Source organism: Pelobates fuscus, chromosome 1, assembly GCF_036172605.1.
Source record: "Pelobates fuscus isolate aPelFus1 chromosome 1, aPelFus1.pri, whole genome shotgun sequence".
Classification (NCBI taxonomy): domain Eukaryota; kingdom Metazoa; phylum Chordata; class Amphibia; order Anura; family Pelobatidae; genus Pelobates; species Pelobates fuscus.
The window spans coordinates 474,397,411-474,418,975 of record NC_086317.1 but is presented as its reverse complement, the minus strand read 5'-3'; the positions used below and the strand labels follow the sequence as shown (position 1 = coordinate 474,418,975).

The 21,565-nt window shown below is 39.5% G+C and overlaps 1 protein-coding gene across 1 annotated transcript in view; it reads right to left on the bottom strand.

Annotated features, from left to right (window-relative positions):
* CHRDL2 (chordin like 2) overlaps positions 1 to 21,565 on the bottom strand; it is a 95,239-nt gene that overhangs the window by 8,198 nt on the left and 65,476 nt on the right. The window contains exons 4-10 of the mRNA XM_063444987.1: positions 19,681 to 19,823; positions 18,243 to 18,336; positions 17,495 to 17,550; positions 15,249 to 15,420; positions 13,177 to 13,371; positions 10,243 to 10,425; positions 8,859 to 8,951 (exon numbers count right to left, since the gene is read on the bottom strand). Coding sequence (XP_063301057.1) covers positions 8,859 to 8,951; positions 10,243 to 10,425; positions 13,177 to 13,371; positions 15,249 to 15,420; positions 17,495 to 17,550; positions 18,243 to 18,336; positions 19,681 to 19,823 — 936 coding nt within the window. The remainder of the gene's footprint in view (positions 1 to 8,858; positions 8,952 to 10,242; positions 10,426 to 13,176; positions 13,372 to 15,248; positions 15,421 to 17,494; positions 17,551 to 18,242; positions 18,337 to 19,680; positions 19,824 to 21,565) is intronic.

Below are 21,565 nucleotides of genomic sequence, written 5' to 3'. Positions count from 1 at the left end.
TACGATATGTTTGCTCATCTCCTAACAGTCTCTGTGCCTCTTTATTATAATCATCACAGTCTAGAACGACAATCCCCCCCCCCTTATCTGCTGGTTTAATTACCAGGGACTCATCTTCTCTTAGTTCCTTCAGAGCCTGTCTCTCATGAATATTCAGATTGTAATTACTTGATTTGGGTTTATTAATTTTATTAATGTCATTCATTACCATTTTTTCAAACGTCACCATTTCCTCAGAAATGAAGTGGCGAGGGAAAAAGGTGGAATTCTCTTTTAGGTCTGTATGAATAATGTCAGAATTATGTTCACCTATAGAGTTATGGATGGCAGGATGTTTCAAAAAAAATTTTTTTAAACAAAGTTTACGTTTAAAACGATTTAAGTCTAGGTAAACGCTGAACCTGTCTATTGGTTTCGTTGGGGCAAATTTCAAACCCTTCGCCAATAGGCTCATTTGAGATTTAGTCAGTTCCTTTTGTGAGAGATTGAAGATTCCGTTCTGTTTGGATATCTTTCTCTCTTTTCTTTTTTGTACATATGTTCCTCCTCTAGCTCCCCTTCTTCTACACTGCGTCCCCGTTTCCATGGGGATAACCGGGGTAATGGGGATTCCTTGTGACGACCCCTCACCTGTCTGTGCCAATGTTTAATGTTATGAATTGAGGTGGAGAAATCATCATGGTAACCATTATGGAAAGACCCCCCTCCTCCCTCGCTTTTTTTGCACAGTGTTTTGGGTTGCTTTTTGGTGGAGATGATAAAACTATTTTTAATGCTTTTGGGATTGACTAATACTTTGTATCTTTTTATCTATGTGTTTACAATGCTCCAATATGGGCATACCACCCAAATAAAGGGAAGAATATGGACTTTTATGTGGACATCATTAAGGACATTCTTTTGCCAACACTTTGCCCTCGAATAAAATGGCGAAATTACCCTCTACAAGTATGAAAACCTGAACACGAATCCACATCACAGAAGAGGAAGCTGGATCCCACGTGACCGGGAAGGAGGCATTATCAAGTAGTGGGATGGATAGAGACTATTCAGATTCCCGGAAGTGACATCACGCGCTCGTTTTTACGTGCGTGCGCGATGACGTCACCAATAAGGGATAGAGTACCTTCAGCTGAATTTCCTCATACTCCCCCATAAGAACGCCCGTGATTGGTTGGAATGCGGTCCGTTTCCTCCAATCAGGACGGAAGGAGGGATATTTAAGTATAACAAACCAGGATGGAAGTCACCAATTGAGAAAGCCGGGTGAGATCGGCGAAACGCGTTTTGGACAACTACCAGGATATTGTATGTATTTTAAATGGTTTTAAATGTTCGTATGAATAAACCTTTATCAAGTTACATGCATCTGGTATATCTTCTATCCTGCTGGAAAGGGGGAAAGAGTCATCCCTAAAAAGGACTCACGGGCCATTATACTCAGAGCCAGGTTACAGGCTCTTATTCAGGTGAGAAGAATACCTCCACCTTTATTTCTGATACCTAAAGTTATAAGGATTTCAACACCAGGGCGAATTTTCCCTGTTCTCTCTTTTTGTTCTTTCTTGAGGAACATACAACAAAAGGATTGGATATTACTCAGATACCTTACATACCCTTGAGAAATTGCCGGGGAGTAAGTGATTAATTATTAAGCGCTACACACTCTCACTATCACATATTGGCTGTGTATATAGTGGATTTATTGTACTAAATACTAATAAGGGGGACCTAATGTCCTCCCCCCTGGCCCCCACCCCTGAGCAGCCGGTGGGGGCCCTATACGGGGTGGGGGCTGGGGGGGAGGACAATAGGTCCCCCCTATTGGTATTTAGGGCCCCCACCCGCCGTTCAGGGGTGGAGGCCAGGGGGGAGGACATTAGGTCCCCCCCTTTATTAGTATATAGGGCCCCCACCCACCGCTCAGGGGTGGAGCCGGGGGGGGGCGACCACCTTAGGTCCCCCTTATTATAATTTAGGGCCCCCACCCACCGCTCAGGGGTGGGGGTCAGGGGGGAGGACATTAGGACCCCCTCCTTATTATAATTTAGGGCCCCCACCCGCTGCTCAGGAGTGGGGGCTCGGGAAGGGGGACCTTTTTTTTTTTTTTTTTTTTAACAGTGAGCAGCCACAGGCTGCTCACTGTTTAATAGACATGCCCCTACTCGCGGTATACCGAGTAGGGGCATAATTTACTAATACTAAGTAATCTTTACTATTAGTAAATTATTAGTATTAGTAAATTTGGCTGAAAGACCAATTTAGGTCTTTCAGCCTTTTAGTAGATAGCTCCCTAATGCCGTGGGAATTAGGGAGTTATCTACTTATTCATTCCTGTCATTACATTGAGTGGCCAAGTAACTTACATTTTATATGAATGTATGTTACTTGATTGTTGTAAGTGTTGCAAATGCTTACTGCTGAATCCTAGCTATGTTTGTATACTTTTTATTTAAAATTGTATACAATGTAACATTTTTCTTCTTTCACTGAGTAAGTATATTATTAGTACTTAGGCAATACTGTGCTTCGGAACTTCGTCAGTTCGACACTTCGGAAATTCGGCATCTTCGGCACTTCAGCACTTCGGAACTTCAGCAATTCGGACATGTCCGAATTGCCAGAAATTTGTCCAAATTCATATTCGGACCGAAAGGAATTGCACATGTCTAGTTAAAATATGCAAGGACCCCCAAAAGTGACAGATTCACTTAAAAGGGACATTCTGGACCGCTAAAGCACTTTTCTTTTTATACGCTGCTCTCTATAGAGATTGTTATTTCACTTACACTTACTTTGTATACTTACCTTGTACAAAACATTTAATCCCAATAAAATTCACACTTTATGTACCTGCCGATAGAAAATCATTTTTATAACGATTCTTCTTCTGTATTTAGGGTTTAAAAGCTCAATTGAGTGAGGAGTTAAATCACCTCAAGCTATCCACACTCTGAGCAAAGTATAAGGCTCTTCTTTTGTAAGTATACTTACCTTTGCTTGATTAAAGGTGTACTGATGGTATTTCATTATTTGAGCTTTTCTTCTCATTTTATACCCACGACCATAACCTGCATTGTACCCAGTGTTTCCTAGCTGGGTATAGACCGCCAATGTAAACACTACTAGAGCTAAATGATTAGCTTTTTGCTGCCTATTACTGCATCTAGCACCGTGTACATTATCTTTTGTTTTTAATATTAATTTATAATAAAGGCAGATCTTTTGGAAATGTCCTGATGGAGACCTGTATCTCCAAAATTCCAGGTTAAGTGTTAATCTTTTTACAAACAGGACTATACATTGAACATGAGGTCATGCGTTTAGACTGGAAGAAGGGAGATTTAGTCTAGGGCAAAGGACAGATTTATTTACAGTAAGAATAATCAGGATGTGGAATTCTCTGCCTAAAGAAGTGGTTTTATCAGAATCTGAACAGATGTTTAAAAGAAATTAGATGCATACTTGCAAAAACATAATATACAGGGATATACATTTTAATTAGTGGGCTAATAGCTTAATGTTGCATTGAGATATCTGACTGCCATTCTAGGGTCAAGAAGGGATTTTTTCCTAGTTTGTTGCAATATTGGAAGTGCTCCAGACTGGGAATTTTGCTTTTTTTTGCCTTCAGATGTTTGAAAGGCTGAACTTGATGTCTCTTTTCAGCCTGTAATGTCATTGTAATGTCCTGTACAAATGTAATGGCATTTCAGAAAGTTTCAGAAATGAGCAATAGTGTTTGTATGGACTCACAAATGTCAACAGCAGCAGAAAAGACCCCAGAGCTTACATTCCATGAATTCCGGGCGGTAGAATGTACCATTTTAAATCGCCACATATGTACTATACACACACCTAATCTTAACTCCCACCAGAAAATGTGAGGCAGGGATTTGTATCTTACAGAAAGACTGCTACATGAGTGCTTAGATTGAATAAACCATCAAGAATCTGTCAGGACACAAACATTTTGTGAAACTCAACTTTAAAGAGACAGGAAAGCCTGAGGTATAAAATATTTATAAGGTATCTGTGGCGGATCGTCTGGTACCCTGACTGGGTACCTCCACCAATCACGCTTTCTAGTATCACTGAGTACAATAAGCACTGTAGTCCCCTTAGCCGCCCCCTCCCACCCTGGACCAACACCTGGATCCAGCTCCTAGTGGGAAGACCTCTACTCCAAGGGGGTATAGCAGGTATAGTAGTCCAAAGAGCAATATAGCAATCCCCCCACACATGAGCCGAGGCTTAATGCTGGGAAGTAATCTGATTAATGCAGGGCCACACATGGACTTTTATGACAAATGCAAGGGATTTCCTACACAAAACAAGAGGGTAATCCCTTCCCTGTACCTGAGAGATAATTGAGTCAGGAACTGTACAAACTCAATTATCTCCAGGCACAAAAAAAACCCCCACATTTTACAGACACCCCAAAAGTACCCCCAAAACGCATGAAAACAACACAAAAGTCACATCCCCTGATAGCCCTGATCTGAGTGACCAGCATATCCCAAAATTCACCAGATCGGTTCAGAGGGTTCAGGTTTTCCATGGAAGTGATAATTTGACCAACCGCACACGAGGCTCTTGCCCAAAATAGTTCCAGTGGAAAAGTGGTAGCGGTCGGTCAAGTTCGGTAGTTTAAAAACGAACAAACTACCAAACGTAGTCAATAGTCATACCGTGGAGCTTGTTCCCCTCATCCAGAAGACGATTCCACCGAACAGTGCCCTTCCACGACGTACCGAACCGAACACAGGTGATGATGGAAGTTCAGCGGTGTTCGGGAGTTCGAGTGTCCAAATTTCAGTTCCATGCACTCGACGACCAAACACCACTCCCTGCGTTCACAGACGAATACTTAGAACACTGCGCGCAGAATCGTTGTAAGGTGCTAATAACAAGCTCCCGGGTGGTCCTTAGTTCGGGAGTTGGTTCGGTTCCCTAACCAAATGGAAAATCCCACAAACCAGGTTTTTTCACATGGCTTTTACAGGGCCCATAGTCCTGGGGCAAGAGGCTGGCAAGCAGACTCCTCCGGGAGACCGTGGCGAGGTTACTTTTGCAATAGTATCATTTTATGCCTGTATTCCCAGCAATTCACAGATGTTAAATATAACCTTGAATACATTTCTAACGCTTGGATAAACCTAGTCAAACTTCAGTCAAAGGAATAAAAAATGTGGTCAAAGATCACTAATAAAAGACAAATATGTCATATCATTCCTTTGTTAGTCTTCCTGCTCTGTCTATGATCTCTTTTATTTAATAAGATTTGGATTCACTCAGTTTATCCCAAAAACTTTAAGAATAATTCAAAGTTTACAACTCTGTGTATTAACCCCTGGTTTGTGCCAAATAGGTTTAAGCTCTCGTTGACTGAAACATTTTTCTATTCCTTCAAATTATCGCTTATTATTTATAACAGACAGTCCTCTGATAAGTTAAAGGGTTTCTCTAATTAACATAATCACTAAAGGCCGCTTTAGTGATTAGGATGTTTGAAATGCCCTCAGTAATGGGGCTAACCAGTTAGCAGACAACTAGTTCTGTTCCGGGTATTTTAGCAATAGTCCAAAGAGCCTGCTTTTTAAAGACATCTCTCTGAGCAACATTGGGAAGTCTGTGATTGGACAGCTACAGAAAGTCTGGGTGGGGTTAGGAAGAAAGGGCTTCCAAATGCTGCAGACAAGATATCTGCATCTTCTGCAAGCTGATATTAGAAATGTATATCTACTAAGCAGTAATCTTTTTTGTTTGTTTGTTTGAGTGTTTCCATTAACTCTGTGTTTTAATTTGTATTAACAGTTCATCAAACATCAACAGTTTAGCCCTCCAACTGTAATATTTGGTGAAAACAACTAAAACATACAGACCACATCTGCATGTGTAATATAATATCCTGTTTGGCTACTTATTTTAAAGGATTACTCCAATGACCATGACCACTTGTGCTTCTAGAAGTAATTATCAGCTTGCCCCCTCCCGCCCTCGCCCCTCCTCCCCCCCCTGAAATGTTGTACTTGCCATATAAAAAGGGCAGAATAAGCGTTTGGGCACAGGGACCAGCTGAGGAGTGGTGCCCACAGCCCACCCACTCTGTGGTTGGGTGGCACAACTTCAGGCCTCGTGCACTGGCAGGGAAGTCAGCAGGCACAGAAGGGTAGGGGGATAAAACACATATAGGGGCTGGGGGGCAGAGTAAGACACATGGGAGGCTGGGGAGAAGAATAAGACAGGTGGGGCAGAATAAGATGCATTGAGGGTCTGGGGGTGAGACACGTGGAGAGCCTGTTGGGGGGTGAGACACATGGAGGGGCTGTGGGGGCTGAGACACATGGAGGGGCTGTGGGGGATTAGACATGTGGGGGGGAATGAGACATATGGAAGGCCTTGTGTGGCATGAGATGCATGGACAGGCTGGGGGGGTGAGCTACATGGAACTGGGGTGGGAGAATGAGACACATGGAGAGGTTGGGGAGGGGGAATGAGAAACATGGAGGGGCTGGGGTGGGGATGAAACATATGGAAAAGCTGTGGGGGAATAAGACACATAAAGGGGCTGTGGCGGGGTTGAGACATGTGGAGGGGCTGAGGCAGAGAATTAGACTCATTGAGGGGCTGAGGGGGTGAATGAGTCACAAGGAAGGGCTGGGGAGGAATAAGAGACACGCAGAGTGTCTGGACTGACAGAGACACAAAGTAGAGCTGGGGAAGGGGATAATGACCCAGAGGAACTAAGAAGGGGACAATGATAAAACTGAGCTGAGAGCGTGACACACAGAGGGGCTGGGGAAAGGGACAGTGACACAGAGAGGGGCTAGGGAAGGGTACAATGACACATAGAGGAGCTGGGTAAATGGACATTGACACACAAAAGGGCTGGGGGGAGGAATAGACATACAAAGGGGCTAGGAGGAAGTAAAAGACATAAGAGACTGGGGGAAGTAAGACACACAAAGGGGACAATTAAGAAACACACAATGGGGGTGTAAGACAGTAAGACACAAAGGGGAAAAATTAGGTATAAGATACACTAAAGACAGTATAACATTCACCCGATCAGATAAGAAGTAAAAGGGGGCAAGAAATTCAAAAGGGGAGTTAAGAGACACATAGATGAAGATGCCTTTTGGGGGGGGGGGGGAGGGGGCAGGAGTGTAAAATGCATCTCATCTTTGCCTGAGTAGTCAAAGACTATTGTAAAATAAACAATTGTCATGTACCTTTTTTGTACCTTTTTGGTCTAGAGCTGGTCATAGCTATAGCAAATATTGGCATGTTGTTCCTGCCTGTACTGACATAATGCATTATTGTATTCTTTGTTGTGCTTTCTTAAATACATGATCACACGGATTCCGTCAATGACAGAATCTCTACTGTATTTCTCTTTACAAGATAAGACTGTTCACCTGGACACCTCTGTCGTGCCCTATTTTTAGTGGTATTTATTATTTTTATTCTTATAAAAAGAATTTGGAAAGTCAGTATATTTTTTAAATTTTGTTTAGTTTTTGTGTTTTTATTGTGCTTATTCTAGGGTGTATTACTTATTATTTTGGTATATTATATTTTGTGGTGCATCCTGTTTATTTTGTTTTTAGTGTCATTACAATTATGCCACCCTCCACTCCCCCCCCCCCCCATCCCCCAACAACAAAAAATTTGGGGGGGATGCCCATGGTGGTAGGATTCATGATATGAATATATGAAGTGTTTCTGCTTGAAACCCTGCACATGGAGGGATATTTGCAATTTTGTGCCACATATTACGTACACCCTGGCACACATGAACTCTGATTCAGACTGCCTAATGTCAATGCCATCCCATGCTGGCACAAACATCAGCTTCTCTCAGGCAGCAAGCTTGCAAAGGGAAGCCTTAGTCCCTTAATTCTTGGATCTATAAAAGATCAGAAGTCTTACAGTCACGATACATATTCTCCTCCCTTATATTTTCCTAAACAAACGATTGTTTTGTTTTTTGTCACAGCTTGGTTTACTTGAAATATCAGTATTACATTTTCTATGTCTCCTGTTATAAACAGATATGCCTGCAGAGAATCCGCATGTTCAGTTTGCTCTTTAGACGATCTTTACACAAGCATGCCTGCACTAATACAGACAGTGAGAAAATCAGGACTAGATACATTTGAATGTCAAATACAAGCAATTCCATATTAAAAATGGTTGTGTTTTTGGTTTGTTTGTTGTTTAACTTCAGAATTTAAATGCCGGTCGAAGCTTTGCATAGTTTATTCTACGATGAAAAACCTAAAAACAAATAGTATCATGTACAATATGTATATTTGTAAGAGCCCAGGAGACTGAAACACACTAAATGGAAAAGAAGAACTCCATAAATATTTTAGGAAAATCCGCCCAACCATGGAATCTCTAAACTTGGGAGGTCTTGTCCCACGACAGAGTAATAAACATTCCTTATTATACTACAGCATTATAAAAGCGGGACAGGGAAATGTCTTCCCATAAATACCTAGAAACTCATGTAAACCCCTGCCTGAACCACAGTAGGGAGTTTTCTCAAGGTTCAAGATGGCCCATTTTATCTATAAACAATGGATACATGTATCGTTCAAAATTTTCCAAAAATATAAAAACCAACACACATTTGATGACTCACCAAAGTCTTTGCAACAAGCTATCACCAAATCAGGACGTGATTTGACCAGTCCTGCTTACTTTTACTTGAGGGCAGCAATTTATGGGCTCAGCAAGCATAAAGTGTGTCAAATGTCACATTTTCTAGTAGTTCCCCTTGGCAGGAATACGTGATAAAAAAAACAACGGAAATTGGCAAAGTGAAGTCTATGTTAGAACTAATGTACCTTCACTTGTTCTGGTTACAAGTCTGAAATTTTCTGCCTCTTGCTTGAAGTCCTGTTTTGCCACTTTTTTAATTTGGATCAAATGGAATATCCCTGTAGAGAAATGGAAAAATATTACATTAGAACAAATGCAGAATCACAAAACAAACAATAAAGTAGAAAATATGATGCTATGTGTCAATCATCTCCCAACTGTCCCAAGTCTGGGCTGGACAGTACTGATTTTGGTTCTCTGTACCTCGTCCCAGTTTTATATATGATATCCTTCTCCTGGTCAGTGTCAAGGTCAATAATGACGATCCTTGGAACCCCATATGTCTGCAAACTATATTTCCCATAATTTTCAGTCTAAGCCTAAATTAATTTTGTCAAATTGCAATAAATTCCACTTTTCAGTATCCCCAAACATTATTTTTAAGGGATCACAGTTCTTCTAAGGTGGATAAGCATTTCTGTTCAACTTGTGCACGTCCATAAAATTCTGCTTGCCCAAATTTTTGGGACACTGGAATTTTGACCAAATGCCGATTCAGCAGAATTTTGATAACAGAGACCTGGTTCAAGAACCAAATCAAACAAACCATAAGGGCGCTAATATGGGCCAAAATATGAATATGGTATTATGTATATATTTTATATCAGTATACTGATATTAGCATGTTGGTTCACAGATCAAATGAGTAAAAGTAACTAACAGAGGAAAAAAAAGAATAGCGGTAAAAATGATTTATATATAATATATAAATAGAACTTTTTTAATATTCCTCCTTTTTCCTATGTTGCTCAATTCTAACTTGATCTGTGAATACAATCAATATTAAGTAACTGTCCTCTAGTTTTCAATCTTTTTTCAGTGTCAGGCAGAATTCAGAATCACAAACCGAAACGGACACGCTCGGACATTGCACGTTCCACTTGATTCGTGATTCGGTACTTTTCGGCTCAGAGTTCAGGAATTAGACTGATCATCTGATTGGTCCAAATTCAGACAAATTGAAGTTCAGACCAAAACAAATCTCCAAGTTTAGTTTCTGTTCAATGTTTGCACATGCTACGGCTAATATATATATAAAAAAAACCTGACATTATTCATTGTACCTTATTTATAGCTTACTCTCTAAAACATATAGGCAAATATCCGAAGTTACAATTCCACTTTCACTATTTACAGAAACAGGTTTATTTGCCTGACACTATCCTCATCACACAGGAAATTATAAGACACAGGGGTTAGTTGCCTCCCCCGGATGCTGAAAAACTCCACACTAAACTTCTGTTGACAAATGAGAATGTTTATGTATTTAAACATCTATAAATGAGATTTTAGTTTAATGTTTTTTTTTTAAATTGTTTTCACAGAGCATTTTTTTTTTTTTTTTTTTACCTTTAACCATTTTCCAAACGTATATTTCGACATCCTCCGATGCCTCCTTCTCAATGGCGATTTTCCGTAGAATTTCTTTCTGTCCTCCAGTGGTGGGTGACATGTACATATAAACTAAGATCTTGTTTGGGCTTTTAACACACCTGGTGGTTGGGGTTTCATCTGTGGGATTCATCTTATCATCTGGGCAGAGAAGGCGATTTTCAGAAAAATAAATAAAAATAAATAAATAATAAACTGTCATACAGAACCATTGTCATATCACTCACAAATTGTAATGTGCGTTTTTTATTTTGCCAATTTTAATCTATCTGGGAGTAATATATACTTTATTTTTAAAGGAAACAGACCGAAACAAAAGCTACAAAAAGAAAAAAATAGCATCAGTTTATATGGAAGAAGTTAAAGGGACACTATAGTCACCAAAACAACTTTGGCTTAATGAAGCTGTTTTAGTGTATAGATAATGCCTCTGATGTTTCACTGCCCAATTCTCTGCCATTTAGAAGTCAAATCACTTTTGTTTCCATCCATGCAGCACTAGACACACCTCCCCTGGCTGCGACGTACACAGCCTGCATGAATAAAATTGGTTTCAATTTTAAACATATGTAACTTACTTTAAAAGTTTGTATCTCCTGCTCTTTAATTTGATCTTTAATTGCATACAGGAGAATATAGCCAGCTATTAACCATGCAAGAGATAAGATTTTTTAAAATTAAACAGAATTTGCAATAAAGGAAGTATAAACATTAGATCACTCTTTACAGGAAGTGTTTAGGAAGGCTGTGCAAGTCACATGCAGGGAGGTGTAACTAGGGTGCATAAACAAAGCGGTTTAACACATAAATGGCAGAGAATTGAGCAGTGAGACTGCAGGGTCACGATCTTTATACCATTAAGCTAAAGTTGTTTTGGTGACTATAGTGTCTCTTTGATTTTCCCAGCAACAAACACAAGCTACAGAGATTAAATTACAACTTCATTAACATAAAACAAGCCAAATTCTTCCTTCAGCTGTTCATTCATGAAAAAAATTACTAGTTAATAGCATGCATCCGTTGATTCCTTGAAATTTACCAAACATATTCAATCATGTTTTTGTGCATTTGTATAACTGCAGTACAGACAAGTTCCAACATGGTCTCCCCAACATAACTCTGTTGGTTTGTGCTCCACAAGTAACACCAAGCCTTAGTAGCAAGCCAGTTATGAACCTCATGCTGTTTAACAACAAAACAGCTGTCCATGAATGGTTCACTGGCTTTGTATCTCTTCCTGAGTTGTGTTTCAAAGTTGTTGTATACAACAAACATAAACTCAGAGGAATCCATGTATAAAGTGGACTAAATGAGGCAAAAATTTGGTTCTTTGTTGAACTCATTTGCATATGCCCACCCAGAATCCCTTCTAGTAGTAACAGCACTGCAAATGTGAGATTTTTGTGGGAAAAGCAAGTTGTAAGGCTTGTTTAATATTTGCAGATCTGTGTTTAACAATGTATTTACTATCCACTGACTTCAGGTGGAAGTGGTTTCAATCACTTTTTTCCACACCATAACTTTATTGATTTTCTCTATACAGATAGAAAGATATAAAAAAATGCATGTAAGTAACTTAATTGTTTACAAAGGGTGCATGCCATGCATCCACACACATAGAACATATGTGTAGAGTAGAGGTTTATATACAGGGTTATTCTGTAAAATAAGAATGGTCGGGAATTCAAATTGCATTTCAAATTTAAGTCCAAACTAGTTGAACTGGAAGAGTTCTCAAAGTCAGCTATGTTTACAATTTGACTACTTCAGTTTTATAAACAGACAGATAACAACAACCAGATTTCAAGGTAAAAAGTTAATCTTCTTTATTCTCCTATGTGAGGGTATCAAAATGAATTCAGCCACATGCAGCATGGGACGTGACAAAGTGACAGATAACAGCGGAACTCTTGTACTTTAACCAAACTCCACTTTGTCCCGTTGCATGCCGCATGTTGCTAAATGAATGCCAATACCCATACATAGGAGAATAAAGATTAACTTTTGACTTTGAAATCCAGTTCCTGTTATCCATCTATTTTGTGCATTCCTTTGTTTGGTTGAACCAACGCGTTTCATACAGCAAAGGATTGGGTTCACCGTAGATAATCAGGTGTGAGCTGGCTGTGGATTTAAGCCCTGTGTGCATATATTACTCCTGCGTTTGTGGATAATTGATTACATTGGATATTATTACTTTGGATTTAAATTTAAAATTCACTTAGAATTCACCTTGAATTCTCAACAATTCTCATCGTAGTAAATAACCCTGGACAACAAATTAGCCAACACAAGACCACTACAAATACCAACTAGCATAAAGCAACTACGCAAGCTAGCTACCACAAAGCACCTACACAAACCAGCTAACGTGAGGCGACTACACAAACCAGATAACAAAAAATAACTACACACACCAGTTAACACAAGGCAACCACACAAACCAACTAACACAAAACAACTACGCAAACCAACTACAACAGGACAACCACACAAACCCGAATCACACCAAGTTAAACCCGCCTAGACAATGTACCTTAAAGTACGCAGGGTACACACCTGTCTAATTAAACTAACTGCACATGTTCAATTTACCTGCTTCAATGTTTACGCCTCTGCGAAGGCGACCATATGCTTTTACAATACTATGTTTGAATTCCACAACTACAATGCGATGACAATAAAAACGATTTAAAACAAACGTATTGCAAAGCAATAAAAAATGTAAAGGAACAGATAAAAGTAAATAACCCTGGTAGAAGCATAGATGAAAGGAGAGCGGACGTTCTTTCCACCATAATATATACAAGAAACACATGTGGTCATGGTGTTTGAACTGTCCCTTTAAAGCAGGTTTTGGGCACATAATGCACACTGTTGACCTGTTCTGACCTTGGCAAACTTTACAGCATTTTCCTTCCTGCTTCTCTGGAAATTCGCATGGGTATTCCTCCGGACAGGTGATTCGCTGGCAGTCCTGCGTCCCGTCTTTACAGGTGCATATGATGCATGGGATGGCACCAAAGGTGCGAAAAACTGGGTGCCAGACCTCCCCGTGTGAATAGGTTTTCCCATTGTAAACACAGGCTGCAGAGAGACACAATGACAACCTCATTACCTAAAATCAAGCCACATGTATCTTCCTTTAAATTATTATTATTATTATTATTATTATTTTTAATAATAATATTTATAAAGCGCCAACAAATTCCGCAGCGCTGTACAATGACTGGATTAATCACATGTCTTCCTATATTAAGGTAAAACGGTCACTAATCTGGAATTTACAGCAGATATCACCTATAGTGGCTTCGGTTTCTTTTAAATTTATATTAAAGATCTAGCAAATGACATCACCATTCATTTCAAACAAGGCACAGAAAGGGCAGGCAATGCAAATGAAGAGAATAATTATAAACATCGCTTAATTTCCCTCTACTCTGTATGCCAGGTGCAAAGGACAGAGTTTATAATAACGACTGACAAGGAGCTGAGATGAAAGCACCCTAGTAGTGCAGTCCTTCTCTTTGAGAAGAATTCAATTTGTTTGAAGGACCCTCACTAGTGACCGACTCATCGCTAGTGTTACAAACAAATGTATTTATTTCTAGCGAGTGCTCCTTCATCTAAGACACCATAAACCGGTATTACTTGGGGAGGAGTCCTTCCCTTTTATCCTTCCCCGCAAAACTGTTAAAAGGGAATCAACCTCCCCATCCCCAATATCTTGAGTGGCTTGAGTAATCTTTAATGGCACTTAGAGATGGGGGCACGTAGGATTACAGATAGTGAAGGCGACTTGCCTTTGAGATGTTGTAGAAAAAATATATTCAATCTGTTTAGTGTACCTTTAAGTGCACTTAACAGGTTTTGCCTCATGCTAATGCTTTGTTTTCTAATAGTTTTAGGTTTGTACCTTTAGCAACACACCCTCTTTTCACAAAGTAACTTGTTTATTAAAAACATATTCTGAATATATACTCAGCTCAGCCAATTAAAGAGCAGTATAAGTGGAGCTATTGACCTGACTCCGCCAATCACTACCCTCTTTGTATCTGTATAGTATTTCAAAGCCGTGTTAAAGAGAAAGGGTGCAAGTAATAAGAAGCCAGTGATTGTCCAGATGGAGTGATGTCAACAGATCAGCTAAAACTGACCTCTCATTGGCTGGGTTAAGTGTATACTCAGAATACATCTAAAAAGAAAGTTACTTTGTTTAAAGAGGGAGCGTGGCTAAAGGTTTATGCTGTAGAAAGCTGCAAAATCCTTTTCCTTTTTTAATAGAAATTTGAATGTGAAAAACACACCATGAATATGAGGTTGAAATTCAAATAACTTATGTTTGCGCATGGAGTATGAAAGAAGTGTCCCTTTAAAGGGACACTATAGTCACCTGAACAACTTTAGCTTAATGAAGCAGTTTTGGTGTATAGAACATGCCCCTGCAGCCTCACTGATCAATCCTCTGCCATTTAGGAGTTAAATCCCTTTGTTTATGAACCCTAGTCACACCTCCCTGCATGTGACTTGCACAGCCTTCCATAAACACTTCCTGTAAAGAGAGCCCTATTTAGGCTTTCTTTATTGCAAGTTCTGTTTAATTAAGATTTTCTTATCCCATGCTATGTTAATAGCTTGCTAGACCCTGCAAGAGCCTCCTGTATGTGATTAAAGTTCAATTTAGAGATTGAGATACAATTATTTAAGGTACATCTGTTTGAAAGTGAAACCAGGTTTTTTTTTCATGCAGGCTCTGTCAATCATCGCCAGGGGAGGTGTGGCTAGGGCTGCATAAACAGAAAAAGTGATTTAACTCCTAAATGACAGTGAATTGAGCAGTGAAATTGCAGGGGAATGATCTATACACTAAAACTGCTTTATTTAGCTAAAGTAATTTAGGGGACTATAGTGTTCCTTTAAGTTTGTCATTATTATATTTTTATATAAAGGGCCAGCATGCATACCTTTTTTATGCTTTTCTTTCATCAGAATTTTCACTGTTGTGCCTCCTCCACCACCTTTCTGTTTGAAGCTCCGGGGATTGAAGCCAAGTGATGAGCTGATAAGGGAGGACGCCGTGGCACCCGGAGACCTTTTGTTGAGAAGCTCAGTCAGACACTGGTCCTGAGAATGCCTCTAGCAGACCCAAAACAGACACTTTCACAATCATTACCAATAACCCCCCGATTTCTGTGCCTACATTTGGCGGTTTTCTCCTACAGCTCGTTACGGGTTATTCAGGGCCTGGATTTTTAATAACAAAGTCTAAGAAAATGGTCTAAATAATAATAAAAATGAATCATTCCACAAACTGAGGTCATCTCCAAACTGCCTTGAATTATCTTTAAATTGGAACCTCCATGGATGCATTCAAATTGGTCCAGAAACCTCTGGAATTCAACCCAAATAATGCCTAAACTATTTCCAAAATAAAAATGTAACAATTCAGGGCCTTTACTACATTTAATGAATGGTTAAAAATGAAAGAGTTCTGTTTTTCTGTTCTGCCATATTGTACAGATCCCAGGAACTAATGAAAAATGGAAACAGTTTATTTTTCTCGTGTAATAAAATGTTTTAGATGATAATTCCTTGTGGCAATTTCTATTACTATCAATGCAAGCCGCCTTAAAAACGTGAGGATTTTACCTCTTATATAACATTCCTAATTACAAAACATCACTTATCTCCTCTGTCCTATGCCATACCCCAGGCACATCCACACCTCCTGACAACTCCAGGTTCAGTGGGATAGCACCAAATTTGGGATTTTGTCCCCTTCACCAAGTTTGCTATCTTGTGTCCAACTTCGGTACCCCCAATAAGAAGAAATAAAAGCATCATTAGAAACGCTTGCACCGTGTGAACTGACATTCAGGGCATTTAGTAGCACTATGCTAAGGCAGCTCTGAATGGGATTGGCCAGCAAGATTGCTAATCACCCAAGCATGCATGGGAGCCAGAATTACCCTTTTTTTGGGGGAACCATTGTGTTGGGTGTTGGGTTGGGTGCTCTCCTCAAGAATCACTGCCTTGCCCCATACTAGCACTCTTTATTTTTTGCCTTTATAGTCCAATCATAATTCCTAATGTATGCACACGGGACTTATAAAAAATAAAGCATGCTAAAATACTGAACTCAATTGGCTATCTAGCTGTATTACTCTCTGGGTATATTTCACTGCGCAGTCATTGTGCAAAAACTGAGGATTAAGAACTGGTACAGGGCAGTGGACAATTGATGACTAATTTGAAACATGAGATAAACAGCATAATAGCGTGGGATAAAATAGTATTTTTGTGTAATGTAAAAGTATAGTTAGAGGAACACTTTGTCATCATAACAACTTCATCAATAATACCAGGAGGTTCTCTCTTACCTTGCAGTTGAACCCCAATGGATGCCTCCAGTGCACCAGGTCACCCAGCCTTATTTTACAAATGTGGAGCTACTGATTGGTTTTCAGCATTGGTTTTCAGCATCAGCTGTCTGCTCTAGCCAATCATCAGCTCCCCTGCCTAATGCACTCTGTTTATCCTGAGCCTTGGTTTTAGAACCTGAATACTGCTGGGGGACCTGGATATCAAGGGCTGGAGGCAGCATTTTGGCAGCATTCACATAATGAATAGGTAATAATGCAAGGATTACCTCAATGAAGCTTGGAGGCCTCATCTCGGGCAAGACATATGTATCCTCCCTCTGTCGTAACAGAACTTCACACAGAGATACGTCAGTTAGCAGTCTCGATTTTGACGGGACAGTCCCATTTTTGTGTTCCTGTCCCACCATCATGATTTTGTCCCTTAGTCTCCCGGGAACTATCCTCAGACAGGCGTGTTATCGCTGGGAATGTGTTCTAGGACCCAGCAGACAGCACTTCAGCCGCATTCTCTGCAAGGTCTTGTAGGCTGGGGAGCCATACAGACCCCATCAGTCCCCAACCATTATGGGCTTCACCAGTAACATGCGTAGTCACTTGGATGCCCAATGTTAGGAGGTAAAGTCGGACTACAAACAAGATAATATTTTTTTTCTACGAAAATGCAATTGTCTGCTTTCCCGTCACCAAATAATTGTATGGATCCAATTACGGTTTTACAAAAGATCTGATTAAATTGTGACATGTTCTAAATGATTCCAACCAACATTTGCATTAAAAAAAAAAAACCTTGATACATTTTTTTGTTTAGAAAATCAAATGTCACGTACAACACCTCTGTTTAACTGGAGTTGTTCCTCTTCTCCTGATCTTTCATATGAGCTGTCTGCAAAACACATACGAAAAAACGGTCACTCCGCAACCATTAACATTTTAAATATTCTTTGAAATTACGGTAGATACATTTAAAAAATTTGTATAAAAAAAAGTGAATACAGAATGGCATAACTACAAATGTCCCACACGCTCTGTGATCTGCTTTTGTCAGGAAGTAAGATAGATCAGGGGCTGCTATAGACTGACCGCAAAGTTATTTTCTAGCCAAACATTCAACCCATTATATTGTGGCAAAAAAATAACAATAATGAAAAATGACATGCCACGATAGCCGATTCATGGGCCTAAAGATACCCCATATTTTTAGGCTGGAAATCCTGTACATTATGGGACTGGACTGTAAGAGCAGGCTGTCCAAAAAGGGCCGCCATGTCCAATCTAAAACATTTCTCCCACTAAATGAAACTAACTTGGAGAATTCCTGGAGACTGCAAATTTTGAGGAATCTCAATAAATTTTTGGCCAAAATATCTAAATACTTTGTGTTTCTAAAAATTAAAATACTGTAGAATATTTTTACATACCATATGTAGATATTAGTAATGATACCTGTAATATGAGTTACCATGGCAGAAGGGGTTTTAATTACAGTATAGGAGCCCTTTATTTTTGTAGAAGGACTTGATTGCCAGAGATTATTCTGGTATATAGGGAATAGTTCAGGGGATTTTGAACACTTACCTCTACAGACTGGACAGCAGGAATCTGGGACAGTAAGTGGAGAGGAACAAACCAACTCCGGGCACGTCACTAACCCACAGTAGATCTGTCCATCCTGAAACGGAAATAGAGAATTTTAGCAGAGAACTAGACTCAGTCACCAAGGAAAGCAATGGACTCTTACTGCTGATCTTATTGGTTTTCATAGTTATTAGTCTACGTTAAAGGACCTCAAGAATAGTTTTTAAAAGTATAATCCTTTCTGTGAGTATTGAAAGAATATATATATAAAATAAATTAAAGAAAAGTGAGCAAAAAGAGAACTATGGAAGAGGAAGAAAGCATGTAACTTACGAGAGAACAAACACAACTGAAAGGAAGGGCACAAGCAGTACAAGAGAGGACGAAACAGGACGACTGGGAGGAGACCACAACGTAACACTGATAGCAAAATGGAGGGGAACGAGGGACTATAGGGCACGGTGCACTGCCAGTCACACTGTCATGGAATATGGAGACCGGCACATGTAGGGCCAGGAAAGGGCTGTCGGAATACTGGGGAAAAGGATAAGTTGGGAATACTGACATTTGTAGAGAAAATCTCTTACACCTGGACTGATTCTAGCAACATAATTAATCTTATTTATTTTGAGATTGACTTCACATGAGAAATGGTTTTCAAAGTGGTATCATATGTAGAAAGATTTGATCTGAAATGGTGAAAACAAAATTTGCAGATTCCACTTTAATAATAAAAATGTGTGTAGATATTATTCTGCCCTTTCATTACAAATACACCCATTGCATTTAGACTGCCACTGCTGCAATATACACACATACTAATTCACACTGACATTACAGAAAGAAATACACACATTCACTCACACTAGCACTAACTAACGCTGACAATGCACCTTCAAATATACACATGAATTCACACAAACACTGCACCCACAAACAAATACACTTTGTAAGTACGAGAACTTTAAATTGAGGCCTATATCTGAGGCATGAATCAAGAGGGATGGTTAGAGATCAGCAGAGGACAGATAAATTATTATTATTATTATTATTATTATTATTGCCATTTATATAGCGCCAGCAGATTCCGTAGCACTTTACTATATTATGAGAGGGGGGGATTTAACTATATATGTTATATATGTTATCTCTTTATATGTAGCATTGGAAGCCAAAGAAGCTCATGAGTTTACCAAGGAACGAAGTAAGATCGAGAACAGTAGGGAACCAAGGCAAGAACCCTGGGAACACCAACAGAGAGGGCTTGCAGAGAAGAGGAAGGACCAGGAAGGACCCTTCCATTGGTTTCCAACATTAAGAAAGTTAGCGACGAATCTTACAATACCCCCTGGGCTGTTATTGATCCTGGGTTTATCAGGCTTCTATTGATGGCAGACCGGTAAAATACTAATAGTGACAGTGAAGTAATTGAACGTACCGAACAGCTGCACTGCACACACTGGTTGGACTGCCGTGAGGGGAAGAGGTCGTACGTGGTAAACATTTCGCCCTGCTGGTAGGTTGTTCCGTTATGCTGGCAAAATTTCACAGGCGCTCTGAGACCAGACGGTGAGTGTGGCTCTGTGGAGACAGGTGATGGATAAACAGCACAGACAGGGTTAAAATATTTAATAACACCATTAACTCTTTAATAGGCAGTAGTATGCCAAATCCATTCCAACAATACACACCATGCACCTCTCTGGCTCTGTCCTTCGGAGGTTAAATCAATGGACAGATGTTGACGCTAAGCAGATTGCTTTTATTTCAGTCTGGCTCCTGACTAATGGGCCCATCTTTTCCCAAGAAGTAAACAGTTTTATCAACGTTTTGAAGTCTCGGGGATTAAACAAACTGTTAGTTCTAAGGTTTGCATTATTATGATATCTGTGTTCCCTCAAAAAAAAAAAAAAAAAATCTCACTCTGAGCACGAAACTGCCTTCATTAAACACATTTACTTTTCTACTTTCTATTTAAATCCTAGGCCGGATATGTAGACAGAAAGGCATATTGTCATGTCATCTCCAGTCCTTTTGGTTATCAAGAAAATTTGTCGTGAGAAAATGTAATAAATAAACAATGATAAAGTCACAGGTAAACAACAGGAAGGTGTGTACACCGACAAAGATTCTATTACCATGACTTCGCAGAGAATTTCAGATTTTAGGCCGAAATAGCTCAATTTAAAAAAAAAATAACTGACTTTTGAGAATTTTCCATTTTTATTTCACTTCGAATTCCCCACAATTCATACTTTTGTGAATAACCCCTAAAATTAATTTCATATTTTAGGCCTATTTTACCAGTAATTCTCTTCTACCAGTATATATAACTGAACATTTACACTCCTTGCAGTACACCATGATCACTTCCAATTTCCATACCTCCCAAGTGTCCCTATTTAGGAGAAACAGTCCATATCTTGAACACAATTCTCTATGTCCCTTTTTCTATCAACTCCATATTGTTGGTGTGTCTGAGTCTATAAAAGAGCTCCACAACTGTCCATCATTCAGCAGCCAAAAACTGGAAACTCCATGGGCCAAATTTAAAATACATGAAAAAAAATCACTGTAAAACTTGCATGCCTTTTTTCATTGCTAGGTTCATATCTAAAACAGCCTTCAAAATTTGTACTTTTCTTGTCTGCTGCCATTGCAGCCCCTTCCCTTCTAACCCCAGCCAGACTTTCTATGGCTGTCCAATCACAGACTTCCCAATACAGCGCAATGGGAAGTCTTTGCAAGGCAGGTGCTCTGAATTGCTGTCTCTTGAGTTTAGCTCCATTAAGCTAAACCAGCAAGTTAGAAACATAAAAAACATAGAATATGATGGCAGATAAGAACCATTCGGCCCATCTTGTCTGCCCAATTTTCTAAATACTTTCATTAGTTCCTGGCCTTATCTTATAGTTAGGATAGCCTTATGCCTATCCCATGCATGCTTAAACTCCTTCACTGTGTTAACCTCTACCACTACAGTTGGAAGGCTATTCCATGCATCCACTACCCTCTCAGTAAAGTAATACTTCCTGATATTATTTTTAAACCTTTGTCCCTCTAATTTAAGACTATGTCCTCTTGTTGTGGTAGTTTTTCTTCTTTTAAATATAGTCTCCTCCTTTACTGTGTTGATTCCCTTTATGTATTTAAATGTTTCTATCATATCCCCCCTGTCTCGTCTTTCCTCCAAGCTATACATGTTAAGATCCTTTAACCTTTCCTGGTAAGTTTTATCCTGCAATCCATGAACCCGTTTAGTAGCCCTTCTCTTAACTCTCTCTAAGGTATCAATATCCTTCTGAAGATACGGTCTCCAGTAC